This window comes from Agelaius phoeniceus, chromosome 2 (genome assembly GCF_051311805.1).
Source record: "Agelaius phoeniceus isolate bAgePho1 chromosome 2, bAgePho1.hap1, whole genome shotgun sequence".
In the NCBI taxonomy this organism is placed as follows: domain Eukaryota; kingdom Metazoa; phylum Chordata; class Aves; order Passeriformes; family Icteridae; genus Agelaius; species Agelaius phoeniceus.
The window spans coordinates 30,685,451-30,702,850 of record NC_135266.1 but is presented as its reverse complement, the minus strand read 5'-3'; the positions used below and the strand labels follow the sequence as shown (position 1 = coordinate 30,702,850).

Here is a 17,400-nt window from a genome sequence, read left to right as displayed (position 1 = left end):
AATGCAAAATGTCATTTTAATTAACTGCCTGATGACATGATGGCTATCCACAATTAAGTTACACTGGAGAGGAGAGACTGGAAGGATTTCCTGGAACTGCTCCTTGCCCTCACTGTACAGCAGCAGGAACTGGCCACTTCTGTCTGGGGAATGTCCTTCTCCAGCTTCCCAAGAAGGGGCTGGGGTGATGCTCCTCTGCCTCCTATTGCCAGCTCTCCCCTGGACACTCATGTCAGGGTTTCACAGCAGCAATATTATTCACAAACAGCTTCTGCTCCATGGTTCTTTACTTCTGTGCAGCTCTGGCAACTGTGCATGTTCTACCCATGCAGCACACAAAACAGACCCTCTGCTTTCCGCTCTATTACTGTAAATCTCATTTTCTCAGGGATGAGCATCCATTCAGAAGAGCCAAAGAGAATTTTAGAAAACATTAATCGTGTAAGTTTGTCTCAGCAAAATCCTTAGCCATTCCAACCCAGCAAGTTTGTAATTTGTAGTTCCTTCAAAAAATAAAAAACCAAAATCAAAAAACCACACCAAATTCTGTGTGCAGTAAGAGTGTGGGTGGGGCAAGGATCAGCCCCAGACAGTAGTATTGCATATGTTCAAATAATCAGGAAGCCATGAAAGCTTTTCCAGTGAAAGCTACCTGGTTTCATCACAGGACTGTAACAGCATGAAGCTCTTAAATTTCTCCATGAGAGGGCATTACTTAAATATAAAAAGGAGGGGAGGAGGGATAGAAAGCACAGAGCAATTGCAAAACAAAGAAAACCTAGCCAAAATAAAAATAGCCCAAATGGACTTTATGCAAGCTTCTTCATACACACATCTGGCCCAGGGAAAAATTCCCAGTATTAATAGGGAACATGCAGAGGGATCTCTGCTGAACCAAGGAAAAATTGCTGGATGAACATGTTGAGAGAAAAGGATTAGGATAAATATATAAACTTATGACTCTTCCACTTAAGGGGCTGCTATGTCAAACACTATAAATGACACGTCAACATTTACATTACCTAACTATTTCATGGCTTGATCTGTATAAGAAAGAACAGAATAGGACAGCATATTGTCAGTTGGAAGGGATCTACAACAATCACAGAATGGAAAGGGTTGGAAGGGACCTCAATGGGTCATCAGGTTCAACCTCCCTGGTCAAGCAAGGTTATCCCAGAACACATTGCACAAGATTGTGTCCAAATGGCCCTTGAAGTTCCCAGTAAGGGACACTCCACAACCACTCTGGGCAATCTGTTCATTTAGTAACAGGCCCACATTATTCTTTGTTTTCCTTTTGTTATTAATGCATTTCAAAAAGCTTTTCTTGTTTTCTTTGAAATCCTGGGAATCATCTAGTCCAACTGCCTGACCACTTCAGGACAGACCAAAAGCTGAAGTTATTAAGGACTTTGTCCAAATGCCTCTTAAACACTGGCAGGTCTGATGGGACATCAACCACCTCTCAGAAGGAATCCTGTTCCAGCATCTGGCCGTCCTCTCATTAAAGAGATGCTTCCTCATGCTCCCCAGTCACAGCTTTGAACCATTCCCAAAATAAAACTGCTGTAAATTTCAGTGCTAGGACTTTTTACATGGGAGCAGAAGAGAAAAGAACAGCCCTACACACTGACCAAGCAACAGTGGGATGAATGGAACTTCAGATGGCTTTTACTGGGTCATGGCAAGGTTGCTACAACTCATGTTAATATCGCGTTCCTGAAGATGAGCTTGACTTTCAAAAGTTGCAGAAACATTGCAAAAGGGATCAGTGCATAACAGATCAGGGATTTGACATTCTCTCTCTCCAACAACTTTACCTCCTAAATCTTCCAAATGTTCCAGGTATATTTCATTATAGCAAAGTGTGTGAAGATATTTCACAGTAAGCAAGTGCAGGACTGGGCTGGTGAAAGCCTAGACTAAGTAGCTTCTTGCTGTAAGGGATGACCACTTCTGCAGGAAAAGACATGCATAGGAACAGAACCACACTACTTTGCAGCAGAGAAAATGAAAGCAGCAAACCACCCTCAGCTAAACAAGTTTTCCATTGAAACTTAATGTTCCTAGGCAACACTTTTTCAGTGATTTTAACCAGAGGTTAATTTGGTTGTTAAACAAGCTTTCCACACACACACAACTAGCTGGGGTTACCTTGAGCTTCCTGGACATGCAGACACTGACCATGCTCAGAATCAGTTTGGGGTTTTCTGTCTGTGACTCACCAATAGCTATGGCCCAGTAAACTTCTGATCCATTCAATAACTCACCACATGCAATGGCAGAGTAAACCTGAGAGCCTGGAACTTGGAGTAAAATTCGAAATGGAGCAACACGGGCATTAGAGTCTAACACGGCGTCCAGGGCACCAACCAAGCGACCTGCAAAGAAAATGGGGGAAAGAGGATTAATGCCAGTTCTCACTTCTGTAGCCTGCAAGTTGTTTCACAGTTACAGCCATAAAACTAAAATACAGAATGTAACGATTCTTCCCAGTTTTATCTTCTAATTTACAGGTGCTCAGAGGGCAAAAGGCAAACCAGATTAGAAGATCAAAAGCATATAGAATCCTCTGCATTTCTGGTTTTGCCTCATATATATGAATATAACCACAGAACTGAAGTGGAAAGACCTGAGGGCATCTTAAGAAGTTACAGTTCCAGCCCTGCTCTGAAGTTGGATAAATACACCTATGCTGTAAGTGGTGTTTGTCTAACCTGTTCTTCAAAACCTGCCACAATCAAGATACAACAATTTCTCCAGGTAGCCTCTTCCACTATTTTTATTAAATATTCTTACAAAAAAAAAACCAAACAAAAACCAAACCAAACAAACAAACAAAAAAGACAAAAACTAACCAAACAAAACACAAACCAAAACCAAACAAAAACCCTAACAAATAACCCTACCCTAAACAAACAAGTCAACTACCACAATCTTAAACTTTCTTGCTGGAAATTAATCTTGCTCCCTGGAACATGCAGAGTAATTGGCCACAGGCACTTCTGATACTAACGTTCAACATAACAAAAAATTTTCACGGTTTAATGATTTCTCTATTTCTAAAGAAATCCAAATCATCTTATCTATTCCTTTTTGGTCATGTTTTTCAAACAGCTCACTGCTCTTGAACTTACACTGGAATCTCTCCAGCTTATCTTTAAGAACAACACTCAACTGGACCTGATGCTCACTGCTCCTGAAGTCTCAGCCACTGGCAGAAGGGGAGATCACCTCCTGTATCTTGCATACCTACCACTGTATCCAAGAAAGCTTGCAGCAGTATTCCACTGCAAATCACCACTTGATTTCAGTACAGACAAATTCATTTTGAAGAGCTGCAGCAATTGCTAACGCCAAAAAAGACTTTCCAGTCTGGAGGACACCTGGAGCTCCTGGAGTTTCTTGCTACCCATTCCCCTGAGCAGGTAAAACCAAGCTATCCATGAAAAAGTTATCTGAATGCCATGATTTACACATGCAAGCTGGCATATTAAAGTAACTCAGAATTGGTTTAAGGTGCTTACAAATAGAAATTCAGGGCAGCTTTATACTCAATTTTCCTGTGCATTCTGCAGAGACACAATCTCCTAAGGAGAGGGATGGCAGAGAGGGAGGAACAGCTTATCATGTTTGTTTTATCCCTACAGTATCTAGGAAGTTTTCTGTAATACTTTTTTCTCTTTGCACATGTAACTTTTTAAACCTGTAGTATTTTTGTTTCTTCACCATTAACCCAACACAAAAGGAACTAATCTCCATCTCCAAAAGGTTTGCCAGCCCTTGGCACCACATGCTGTTTTAAATATGGCATTCTCCAGTCCATCACCCAAGTGATTAATGGAAATAATAGAGACCTACAAAGTCCTAATTGCCTTCTCACTGGGATAACAAATGACAGCTAATTAATTTGAGTATAACACAACCAAACAGCATTTGAACCACTTTCGGGTCCAGGAGCTGTAAGAAGCTCACATGGAACAGCATCAATAACCTGAGAGCAAAGAAAATTACATTAAATACTTCCTCCTTGCACACACACAAAACATCAATGATGCTTTCAAAGCCAAGCAGAAGTTGGACGCAATATGTCTTAAAACTGTACAGTGAAACACTCTTCAACAGCAGTGTGCTTCTCACTTAAATATGTGACCACATATTACACCCATCTGTTTAAAATGGAGCTCTGAATTTGCAGACTGATGACATGTATAGTATCTGAAATTGCTACATGCTCTCCTATAACTACAAGAAAAAAGCATAAAAACTCATCCTAGTATAAAAGGTATCAAATTAGCTGTGCTCACAGAAAGCAGTATGCAGAAAACTTTAGTGTGCAGTCTTCAAAACATTGGATTAAAGAAAGCATTTAATGATGCAGAGAACAGAAATAGAATTTAACTTCCAAATTTCAGAATTGATGATAGGCTTAGGAGAAAGATTCTTTTTCATTTCACTAAAGTCATAGAAAAAAGTCAACTAACAGCAAGTGCTACCAAAATCCCTAGAGAATGCTAAATGAAAATCTAATTTGTGAAAGATCTTTTTTTCCTTTCAGAAACCATGAAACAAACACATGACAGCACAGAAGTAGCTGCAAAGTTTTGCCTTACTAATTCTTAGCCTGTGCAAAATTAATTCCTTTTTCTCTTCCTGAATAACAGACCAGAAAACCCAATTCCTCTTCTCACTGTTTACTTCTGCTTACAATTTCCATTTTGCTTACAAACTATTAAAAAGAAAACCATTCCTCCTTCAACTGTACAAAGAAATAATCACCTCCCATTTCTAAACTATCCATAGCTAAAATATTAACTCAGGATGACAAAGAGGAGCCAGAACTAAGACACAAAGAGAAGAAAAAGAGCATGGCCATCAGGATACCTGCCAGAATAAAGCCCAGGTGGCCTGGCCCCTCTGTGAGTGCTTTGCAAGGGAACAGCAACTCCACACATAAATCCTAAGCCACCCACAAGGAGTCCTGTCCTGTCCCACCTCTGCCAGGAGAGGCTGCAGTGGGGTCATAAGGGGAGCAAAGGAAAATAAGAGCAAGTACTGCTAAAGTTGAGCCAGCACAAAGAGTGGGTCCCATCCCCGTGTTTAGAGGCTCCTTTATTTTTTGGCTGAGAGACAGACAGAGATAGAGAGAGAACAGAAAAAAGAGATTACTAAGAGTGCATTTGCAGAAGCATGAAAAGGATTCAACATTAATATACACACCCTGGCCAATATGATAATTTAGTTGAAACTCTGGTAACAAGAAAATTACCAAAACTAGAGGCAATTTTTTTCCAGTGTAAGTTGCCTCATAATTAATTCGGGGTAACTTTTGCATCATAAGATTGAAAAACAACCAACCTAAAGATCCCTGAGTGAAGAAACAAACAACAGTACACTGATGTTGAAACTTCTGCTATGAAAAATACCCAGCTTGTGAGCAAACACCTGCCTCATAACATGTCCAATCAGTTGGTTCCATGGAAGGTCTTTTATAAAACAGAATGTGTTTAAAAAACAGAAGGGTATCTGGCTAGCAAGATAAATTACATTAAGAGCCTCTGGCTCACATATTGACACATCAGCTTGCCTTCAGTCAGGGTGATGCAGACTTCTTCCACATCATAGATGAAAGTGAAACCATCTATAATTCAAGACAGCAAAAAATGAAAAGGAAACAGAAGCAGAAGAGGAAAAGAGAACTGCTACCCTGGTTTTCTTCCCAAAGCTCTTTTTTTTTTTTTTCATCCTATATGAGACAAGATTTTTGGGAGGAACTTAAAATTCAGAGTAGCTCTTCCCCTTTAATGAGCCACTTCACCAACTTCTTGTCCGTTTTCTGACCTCCCAAGACACAGAAATATTTCAGGAAAACCAAATAACCATATACTAACTGTACTATGGAAAGCTGCAGACATTGGTTTACAAAGCCTCTCACGAAAGACCACTGACAGAACATTGCAGGTTCCTCAAAAGGTGCAAGTTTCTTCATGCAGAAGGAATATTTTTAGGCTAAAATTCATATGCAGATGTCTGGTGTAATATGCATACTTTTGACACATATGGAGAAGAAGACAGGAGAAGGGGAAAGACACTTTTCTGCTGAAGTTATACGTTCTCAATAAATCTAAACACTTTAGCTGGAAGCTGAATTTCAGATAGAGGCAACAGCTATCTATATTTTTCAGAAGTATATTTATAAAACATATCTGGAAAACTCACTAGAAATCCCATGCTTTATTTGGTAGTTTTTATTTCACTGAAACATCTACTTTCATGCATATTTGGTTGCTTGAGTAAAGAAAACACCTTCAAGTAAAACACATCTACTTGTATCAAATGTATGTGCATACAATGGATACAATACAAGAAATAAATTTGAGTTTAAAATTAGCATGAAACAATTTCAAATTCTACAACAGGTAGGTACTGTCTCTCCTTTACAGAGGTCAACCTGTAACCAAATAGAACACAAACAGGACATCATGCACTATGGATTTGCTGAGCATTTCTTCACACACATATAAAAATTAATCAAGGACATTTCTATAAGCATCAGGTTCTCAAATGAACTATCAAAAGTGCACTACTCTTCATCTTTAAAGATATGGTTTCTTCCCCCACTTAAAGATAAAAGATTGCATTACAATTTCTCTTGTATCATGTTCATAACTAATCTAGTAAAAGGAACGTGTTTACATTAGGTTAACTTTATACCAACTTCTACTAAATGTTCCATATCTTTCAAATTAAAGAATGCAGGCTCCTTTCCCAAATCACTGTTAATCATCTATGTGGGATTTCTAAAATCATTTTAAACTTCCAAGTCATGGGGCAGAGGGTGAGTAAAGCCGAACTCGAAACTCAAACTGAAAAACCATCTGTTATCTCCATCTTTTAAGACAATATTCAAAAGGCAGTCCAAGATACCCTCTACATACAGCAAGATGATTTCTACCTACCTCCATCATATATGAAAGGCCTTAAAGGGAAATTTTTTGAGAACTACTCAAAAATGGGGTGGCCACTTCAGCAGCTAAACCATGCTGCAAGACAGAGGGACTTAGGAGTCCAGGACTAACAAGTTAATAAAACCCTCCCAAAAAAATTAAACAAAAAGGGAAAAGACCAAAACTGCTTGCCTTTTTTTTTTTTTTTTTTTGGTGGGGGGGGGGGGGAAGTGAAGGGGGGCACTGGGGGAAGAAGGACGGGGAGAAGAAAAAAAAAAAGGAGATTTAAATCTAAGTGACAAGGAAGCCTGCGGTGTCACAACACTCAGCATTGTTACCCTTTCAGTTCTCCTTGGTTTTTAAGTAAGACACTTAGTCACCACAGCCAGGATCTTTTGATTAACATGAACTCATCCATCCATTACAAAGTGGGGAATGAAAGCCAGTGTAGCTCCAAGAAGCAATTACATGTGGTATCTGCAATTGGTCAGTAAGAAATTCTGATAGCACTTTTAAAATCTGGGGAACAGAGGGTCAGATGCACAGAGGCACCTGTTCCCACACAGCCATGAACTTCCCAAATCAAGCACTTACACCCTCTCTACCAAAATGAAAGGGGTGGCAGAGAAGACAGAGTCCTGACTGCATCTCCAGCATCCTGGGGAACACCTTTAGTCACTGTACAAACAAAGTGACTGCTGCAGAAGTTTGAAGCAGAGAGAAAACTGTCCTTCCTCTTCTCCTAAGTCTACTTTGAAAAAAAAAAACCCTTGAGATTTCCACTGCACCTGAGACAGATGTGCAACAATGCCTGACTGAAGAGCATTTGCCACATCTAGCCCTTCCAAGAAAACAGGCACAGGACCACCACCACACAAGGACCCAAACCAGATTGCCAAGATGTTCAGGGACTCCAAAGCTGAGGTTTCTCTCAGCTGCAGGAACCTGGCACTTCCAAAGTCAAGAAAATTATGGCACCACATGGTCTCTAGGGACTGCAGTGACTGATCTGCAGGGACATGAAAAAGAGCACTTGGTGGCTACGCTCACTCATATCATGCCAAAGCCATGTTTTAAGTACTCATACCCTTTTTTCTCAGTCAGACTAGGTTATTTTTTATTTTTGTACAAAACCAGCAAATTGGAGTATTTACAATTACAGTCACAGAGCAGCATTGCTCCAGTGCGAAACCATGAAGGAAAAAGCATGCCTTCAAATTCATCCTTGGGAGCTCACTGCTGCTTGCTACATCTGCTCCACCAGAGAAAGCAGGGGAAAGAAAGAAAAATAAGCCCAGTTGTCTGAAAAAAGCTGCACTCTTACTGGAAAGGAGAAAGCTCTTCCAGGAAGTGGAGGAGCTAACAGTACAGGCTGCTTCCCAGTGGCTGCAGTTTTACAAGGAGAGTTAATAGCTGCAAGAATCACTCTAAGCTGTTTAGGTATGTGAATTGGGAGAAAAGAACAAATCAAACAATTCACATGATCATAAAAATAAAGGTGGAGTGTTTTTTTTTTAAGGACAGTGAAATTGAACAGCTTCAATAAAGCAGAATTATTCTTGGCTTTTTGAGGCAGAGAAGCACTTCATACCCCGAATCCTAATTACACTTCTCCACATAGCTTCCTCCATCCTGCAATGATTTACAAACAATTAGTGTCTCAGAAGAGCCATGGTGGGCAGCAATTAGCCATGCTAGGGGAGGCAAGCAAACTGCCTGAAGGAACAGCCCACCTCCAGGCAGAACACAGGGAGGGACACATGGATGTACCCATTCCCTACCCCTGCCATCCCTGGGCTCTAGCTGGAACAGAAAGCTGCTTTTCACACCAGGATAAGCTCAGCCTGGCCAAAGGGCACTCCTGGGACAGCACCAAATAGCACAGATTGCTTGCCTGGCTCTGCAAGGCATCTTGGAAGCTCTCCCTAGGACCAATGTCCTTGCTGAGAGAGGGATGGGAGGACCATGAAGCTGATTCTCATCAGGCCTCAACCACCTCCCCACGCAGGAGCCCTAACTTGTGACCATGACCCAGGGCTGAGATGCAGTGAGCACCACTGCAGCCTCTATCCTCACCCAGGGAGTGCCAGCCCTGGGCATTCCAGGCTAAGGTGGAAGCTTTTGAGCTGCACCGAGGTAGGATACAGCCCAGGGCAGGGGTCATGAAGCTACTGTTGGCCAGTGGTGGCCCCCAGCATAAATGATTGGGGACATCTCTAGATCTTTCATATCATTTGATTTCTCTAAAAGTTCAAAACTCAGATGTTTAGTGGGTTGTTGATTTCACTCAGGCCACCCTAAAATCCATGGTTTTGATGGATAACACCATCACTTACGCAAAGCTGCTAATAACAACGGCTTAATGCAACCACACTGTCTTTGTTGAATTCTGCAAAATTGTATAAACAGGTTTTGATCCAGTACAGTCCAGTACAGTACCCATTCAAAAGTATTTATTACACTTCTACCACCAGAAAAAAGGAGTTGCAAAACTTATTTGGGTAAGTACATAAGAAAAAGGATGAAGGAGAACTCCTGCAACGGCTGTAGGAAGGCTCTGTTTCCTTTGAAATGATAAGGGCTCACCACACTGCAAGATAAGCACAGACAACATTAGATTTCAGCATAAAGACCTATGCTCCAAGTATTTATTCACCCAGGAAAATACCCAACATCCAAACCCTTACATTACTTCTAGCACAGACCTTGCCAGATCAAACACTGCCACTGGGTAAATTGGTTTCTGTTGAATTGGGACTTTTTTCAACCTGGTATGTAGAAACAAATTGTAACAAAATACTTAATCATTATGTATTTAATGCTATGGAGTTTTATCCAGTGCTATGGAGAGAAGGTGGACATGAGGAATGTGGGGAGCTCAAGCATGTCTCGTAGGGGCTGGTGTCCCATGGTCCCCATGACTCCCCTATCCCTGGATGTGATGCTAAGTGCTTGTGTCAGACCACCACATGCAGAGGGAGAGACCACACAGGAGGAAGAAGTGAGATGAATTATGAACTGTCTCTCCTGGAATGGTGGAAATGGCATCCCCACCCTGGAGCACTGATTATTTCTCCTCAGCACAGCTTCCCCACGGGCTGTTTCCCCAGGTGGGCATGCTGCCATGGCAAAGCACTCACAGCTGCTTATCTCAGTCCTCTGCCATCAGTCCAGCTCAAGCCAAGCCTATTTTTATAACCCTGAAGGCCACTGAGCCAAATGCTTTGGTTCTCATGTTACAAGTAAAAATACCTGAAACTGTTTTCCACCTGAATATGCACAAGAAGATGGGATATACCAGTTGCTGCTGCAGCCCTGTAGATTATTCAAACATGCACCACTACTCAGGGGAGTATAAAAAAGTCTCTTTTTCGGTGGGTACTGTAAATAATGCTGAATAGACCAAACTAGTGCTACACTAACTCACCCACCACTGACATGTTCATTTATTTTATAGGGAAGACATTTTTTCCTGCAAGGGTGGTGAGACACTGAATCAGGTTGCCCAGAGAAACTGTGGATGCCCTGTGTTGGAAGTGCTGAAGGCCAGGCTGGATGGGGCTCTGAGCAACCTGCTCTAGTGGGAGCAGTCCCTGCCCTTGGCAGGGGGGTTGGAACTAGATGGTCTTTAAGGTCCTTCATTCAGCCCAAATCATTCTAGGATTTTCCTGCCTTTTTCTGTGCCATTTGGCCTCCACATCATGAAAATAAAAAGCCACTGTAGGGTTTACTGGATTAGTCTTGCACAAGGTGGTGGTCAGTCCCTGTGCAGACACAACCCAGCTCCTCCTTTCCAAGCACAGGTATTTCCTCACCTTTAATACTGGCACTTAACACACTGCTAACATTTCAACACAAGCACATGCATTTCCCCTTAGCCATCTCAGCACCACAGCAGTGCTCAGGAGCAGGTAACTCACCCCAGAAAGGCAAGCAGAGGGGGCCAGAGTGGCACACACAGCTCAGGGGCTCAGAGGTCAGGAACTGGGGTGCCCAGCTTTGCAGGTGGTAGCTTGGCACCCTGCTCCTGTCCTTCCAGCTCATGCCTCTTGGCCAAACACTGTAATGGAGAAGCCATCCTCTTGGGAAAGCACTTCTAAATATGCATTCTCCTTAAAAAAATGTTACAGTAAAATAAAGAGAGGAAAAAAAGGAAAAAAAAAACCTGCTGATCTGAATTCCAGTTGTGGGCAAGGCTAGATAATGTTTTGACAAGAGTCCAAGCTTTCAATAAAGTATGCATATTTCTCCTTCTCCTGTGCAAGGCTTCAGAGAGCTGTTCCTTAAGGAAACAAAACCATGAATACTGACAGTAACCATTACCAATATCCTCTATTAACATCAGTATTGTGGCACCTTCCTCTCCTCAAACTGCTTAATTTAAAATGAAAGTGTACTCTTGGGTTTGGGGTTTTCTTCATTCGTGCTGAGATTGAGTCTAACTTATTTTGGTATCCTGAACATATATTAAGACAAAAAGGAACACTTTTCTGAAAACTGTATTGGGATAGGCCTTTTAATATGATTCTATTTGATAATTATATGATTATGATATTTTTATAATGAATATTGATTATGATATTTGATAATGAATAATTCATTTAATATGACAGGCTACTAATTTTGCCTTTTGCCTCTCCAGAAAGCAAAAAAAAAAAAAAAAAAAAAAAAAAAAAAAAAAAAAAAAAAGTATGGGGATTCTTATTTGCATTCCCTGGTAAAAATCCAAGTCTTGAGGTATTTTGGACCCTCCTCTGCTACAATGTAATGAATAGGGGCAATCTAGATGAATTCCCCATCTGAGCTGCAGCAATCTTCATCCACTGTGGTCCTCTTACTGCCTTTCCCATTATGAAATTATTTACTTCAGACCTTGGGAGATGTGCAGGGCCACCAAAAGCTGAACTATTGACAATGATTACAGGACTGCTTGGACAGTAGAGTATGAAAGAGCAGCAAAAGATCTTTTAATTTTTCATTTCCAGGAAAATTTTACAGAGCTTATCAGTAGCCATTTCTCTGTATGCCTTATAAAAACTAACACCCAAGCAAAGGGAAAATAAGGAAGAAAGGTCTTCTCACACAAACTAGACAGTTCTCCACTCAAGAGGTAGTTGGTAGGTGAGTTCAAAAGCTATTGCCCTGCAAAAAATTTATTTAAGAGAAAAAATTAAATCCTCCAAGCTCCATTAAAGATGGAGCTTGGAAATGTATTTACCATGCCTACCACATTTATATTTATTAAAGCAATAATAAGGCTTAGATTCATATACAGAAGATGTTTTTTCTGCCAGTCTATTATATTTAAAGTTGTGAACCAAAAAAGTTTTGTAAGAACTAAAAAATAAATTAATTTCCTTTTAAAATGTTAGTTCTCTGCAAGTTTCAAATAATGCAAAACTATATCCAGCTTGGAAAGTGCCCTGAGCTGAAAATGGAAGCTAGAAGAGTAGGGAAAAATATCATAGCTAAATTAAAAACATGGGTAAAACAAGAACAAAACATAATTTTTATTGATCTACTTCAAGCAAGAAGTTAAAGAAGCACTGTATCTCAACCAGACAAAAAGCTGCTTGAAACAAGAGTTCATCTTAAGGTCTTATTTAACCTTATTTATAAAAGGAAAGATTCACAAGTGTTGCTAAGTGGGTTTTTATATGCTAAGAGTGTGCAATGTGAAGCACTGTATAAACAAAAACTGCAACACTAGCTGCTCAGGAAGAGTGAAAGACTACTCTCAGTCCAGCACTCCTGATAAAATCCTTCCCAACATATCCCAGAACAAGCAGTTTTGCTGTCAAAATGCAGAAAACTAATCAAAGAGGAAGGTGCATAAAGATTTCAATATCCCTTCCTAAAAATTAAAGTAGTGATTCATTTAAAGGCAAAACCATCTTGCAGTATTTACCATAAGGCATTTGACAGTATTTTTTACTACTGCCATATCAAGCTTATCATTAATATGTAACATCAGAACCAAAGACATCAGTATGAATTAAATCAAATTAACTCTGATCTGTTAATCATGGCTACATCACAAATCTTTTTCTGTAGGGATCACTACAGTGCTCTACAATTAGGCAAAGAAAACTCCAAAATCAACTGATATTGATGAGCTAAATAATTGTTTAAATCTGTAACTTAAAATTAGTCATTAAATAAAAAATTGCAATTCAGATTTTTAAAGTATTTCTAAACATTTTCAATTTTCTTATTAAGTCTCTGACCAGCAGAGCTGTCAAGAAGAGATCCAGGTAAAGGAGCAAGTTAAACATTTACTTCAAAAAGCATATCCCTAAGGAAGACAAAAACCAGAACGAGACTGGGGAAGCAATGAAGAGTTAAATACAACCCCCATCATTGTTTGTACCCTCTGCTTGCAAGCCCAGTGTGCATTTGGGAACTGCCCTAGGACACAAATTAAATAACAGTAGGAAATAGAGTCTCTCACAAACATCTGCTCAGCGTCTGACAAAAACACAGTACACAAAGAAACACAGATATGGGGGGAAAAAGCACTTTTGTGCAAGAGACTGTCTTTAGTGCATTCTTCAGGAATTAAATCCACATAAAATACACCCTCCAGCTGTGCTAACTTACTCTTACCTAATAGTTAAAATGCCCTGGTAAGAACAAAGAAGAGTACTAGAAGAAAGAGACAGGCAAATATGAGAATTGGGCCATAAAACAGATGTCCTCACACAGGTTCAGTGCAAATACCATGTTGTGGCAACATGCACAAGGGCAACTCAGGCATCACACCTTTCCACCCTGCTGAAAGCAAATTATGTCACAGGTGGTCAGCTGCTCCATCTACACTTGTATGAAATCTAACATTCTCAGAGTTTTGTTCTGCTGATCCTACCTAGGTCTAACACAGCCTCAGGATATGCAGCCTCCTCCTCCCCTGCAGGAGCTGAGATCCTCTTCTGCTGTGGCACCTGCTCTCATGTACCGAATCTTCACATCTTTGAAACTTCTTCCTTTTCATAAAATGTAACTGCAGTTGCCCAGGGATCAAGTTATTAAAGGGAAAACAGATTTGGATATTGTTCTCACTTAAGCTTTGCTTCCCCAGTAACACAGACAAAAACTTCTAGCTTTTGGCTTTGCCACTTGGTAAATCATACTCTGAAATGTGGCAGAGCTTTACTGCCCTTCTGCCAGTTTGGGAAAGACATGTACTAATTAAGTGTCTCTGCAGTCATGTAAAGCAAGAATCAGGAGATAAGTTTTGCACTGAAAGCAAACACACACCAGCAAAGCCTTGCTGTTTCTAAGCACCCATCTCCATTTCCTTCACTGCAAGTAAAAACTGAAAAAATAAAATTACACTATCTAACCCCAGCCATATCAAATGCTCTGTAACTCCTGCACTTTGGTTTTAGGACTCAAATTCTTAAGCCCTTTGAAATACAAACGTTTCCAAATGGTTTAAGAGACTGTCAGAACCTACAGTTCCCTTGGAAAAATGTGCAAGACAGGAGTGGCTTTCTTTGCCAGCCAAAAGAGATTTGAGCAAGCCTGTGCACTGTAGATTCAGCAAAATGATTCACCTGAAACTGAACCAGAGAGAAAAGCAGTTTGTTTAGTTTAAGCTTGCAAATTTCTGTAGTGAAAAGCTCAGGCGCAAGGCATTAACATTTGTGAAACTGAACCTCATGATTGTCCTGGACCTAAATCAAGCAGCTGTAAACGGCTATTTTTAACTCTGAAAATTAATCCACATCGTCTTTACTGTCACAAAAGAGCAGCCTGACTTCCAAACAGGGCAGAAGAAAATAGGAGGTTAAGTGTTTTAACTTGCTGGCAAAACTTCCATTTCATTAGTGATACATTGACAGCATGCAATCTACCAAGCCACAGTTCAAGTTTTGTGCGCTTTATGGACAGGTAGGATAAGACCCAATTAAAAAAGGCAACAATGCAGAAAGCAGTATTATCAAATGGCAAGGGTCAATAGTTCAGGAAAAAAAGATTTTCATAACATAAATAATGAACGTGGTAATGCAGCTTTTTAAATTCCACAGAAAATACTGATTTTTAAAATACCTGACAATTCTTTCAAATATATAAGCTACCATTAAAACTTCTCACTTTATAATATTCAAAACAGCCTGGTTTGCTTTTTAGTAAGAACTACACTGTTAAACGATATTAATTCTCCAAGGAATTGTTTATTTGAATTCAGTTGCTGCTGTCTTCGAACCAAAAGTTTGGCCCAAATTCCCTATGCTACAACGTCAGCGCAGCCTAACACATCATTCTCGCCGGAGTTATTCACGGATCCATACTGTTGCGAGGGTAGAGCGTGAATAACTCCGTGCACACCCTTCACTACACGTATCTGGAGTGCCACATGGATATAACGTGCCCGATCTACAGCCACCATAACCCGGAGCAGAATTAATGCAAAAAATAAGACAGAAGGCACTTTACACAACAGTGAATTCATAACCCCCGCCCCGCAATGTCATGTCTCGCCCAAAAGCCAGGAGTCCTATGTGTACTTATATAGCCCTCGTTATAGAAAGGGGAGGCGAGCGGCAGGTCGCGGACGGTCCCGGAGGGGCACGGGTACCACATCCCACTGCGTGCCCCCGGCACCATCCCTGCACCTCTCACTGCCGGCCCCAGGGACCTCCGTCGCGTCCCGCGGGCTGCACTCCCGGGCGGCTCTCCCCAGCCGCATCCTCCGGCCACGGGCACCGGCTCCGCACCTCCTGACGGGCTCCGCGCCCGCCCTCAGTCACGCCGAGAAGCCCATCGGGAGGGGAGAGCGGGGAAGTAACAATAAAAGTGGCTTCGGCGGTGCTCAAGGCTGCAGAAACGCGAAGCTGCTCCCCAGGCAGCTCGAGGGGAGCCGGGGCGGCCCGCACCTCCCGGCCGGCGGCTGCCTCCGCACTGCCCGCGGCGGGGGACCCGCGGCGCCTCCGCTATCGCCGAGTCGGGCCACTCGTGCCCGGCCCGAACAAAGAGGCCGCTCCCGCTTCCCGCAGCCCGACCCGCCGGCGGGTGCCCCGGCGCGGCCAAGTTCCCGTGGGGCAGACGCAGCGGGGATCTGCCACCCGGCCCGGTCCGGCCCGGCCCGGCGCCCCGCCGACACCCCACGCCCGCAGGTACCCGTGAAGCGGCCGCCGCCGTCTCCGTGACCCCGACGCCGCTGCAGGATGAAGTAGCCGCTGCTCTTCTGCGTGACCCACAGCTTGAGGGCGTTCTTCAGCAGCACCTCCTCGGGCTTCAGCCACATCTTCCCCCGGCTCGAAGTCCCGCTCTGTGCCCCCTCCGAGCCCGCCTGCCCCGCACGGCACCGCACCCGGCCGCTCGGGTCACATCGCCCCCCGCGGGCTGCGCGGCGCCGGCTCCGGCTCCCTCGGCGCGGGCCCGGCCGCCGGGGAGGGGCCGGGGGAGGAGCCCGGGCACGGGCCGCCCTTCCCGCGGAGCCGGGGGCTTTGTGCAGCGGGGCTTTGCTGCTCCGCACCGTCAGGGGGGACGGCGGGGCGCTCCGGCCGGAGGGAGGGAGAACCGGGTCCGGGGGAGGGCCAGGTTCGCCCTCTCGGGGGTCCCGTGGCGCCCCGAGCCCCACATAGAGCCCGCTGGGGCCGCCGCGGTACCCCGGGGTCCTGGAGGATGCCCTGCGCCGGGACCGCAGCCGGGCGGCTCCCGCTGCGTTTTACAGCGGCTGGGGCAGTCCCCGCACCCCCGGCGTGTGCCCCGCAGGTCCCCCCGCGGAGCCGCCAGCAGTGCGGGAAGGAAAGGGTGTCCTGGGCTTGGAGAGAGGTTGGGGGGATGGGGGTGTCTCTGCCTTCCTGTTTCCTTCTAGATCTAAGCCTAAAGCGTGAACCCGCAGCTGCTTTAGTATTTAAAGGCCGATGCTTGAAACCTCGTATCTGACTGAAAAGTCAGAATCTAAATTTTACAGTTCGGGTTTTTTTTCTCAATTTAATAAATAATCTATCACTGCTTGCGGTTGAGCTATTGACAGGACCGTTTGTGAACTTGCACAAATGGTTACTGCTGCAGCACGTTATGTTTGTAAACCTCTGACACTGTATTTTACATTTTTATTAGCACAGGTTGTCATTAATGAGGGTGGTGAGACGCTAGTACAGGTTGCTCAGAGAAACTGCGGGGGCCTCACCCTTGCAAGTGTTCAAGGACAGGTTGGATGGAGCTCTGAGCATGATCCAATAAGTGTCCCTGCCTGTGGGAGGGGGGTTGGAACTACATCTTTAAGGTTCCTCGCAAGACAACACTTTCTATTATTCTATGATTAAAATATAGCCACTGTACTTAATTTCTGTCACATTCCTTTTCCAGTTAACTGCAAATATTAAATAATTACTTTACAACAACTGAATTAGCAGGCTGCAAAACCTCTCTCTTCTAGATTAAAGACCTCAGTCACTGAGGGTTAAATCACACCTAAATTTCAGCCAAGATGCCTCTA

The 17,400-nt window shown here is 43.0% G+C and overlaps 1 protein-coding gene across 1 annotated transcript in view; it reads right to left on the bottom strand.

Moving 5' to 3' along the window:
* TBC1D8 (TBC1 domain family member 8) overlaps positions 1–16,333 on the bottom strand; it is a 49,325-nt gene extending 32,992 nt beyond the window's left edge. The window contains exons 1-2 of the mRNA XM_077173408.1: positions 16,074–16,333; positions 2,274–2,384 (exon numbers count right to left, since the gene is read on the bottom strand). Coding sequence (XP_077029523.1) covers positions 2,274–2,384; positions 16,074–16,200 — 238 coding nt within the window. The 5' untranslated portion in view covers positions 16,201–16,333. The remainder of the gene's footprint in view (positions 1–2,273; positions 2,385–16,073) is intronic.
* Between the last annotated feature and the right edge of the window lie 1,067 nt (positions 16,334–17,400).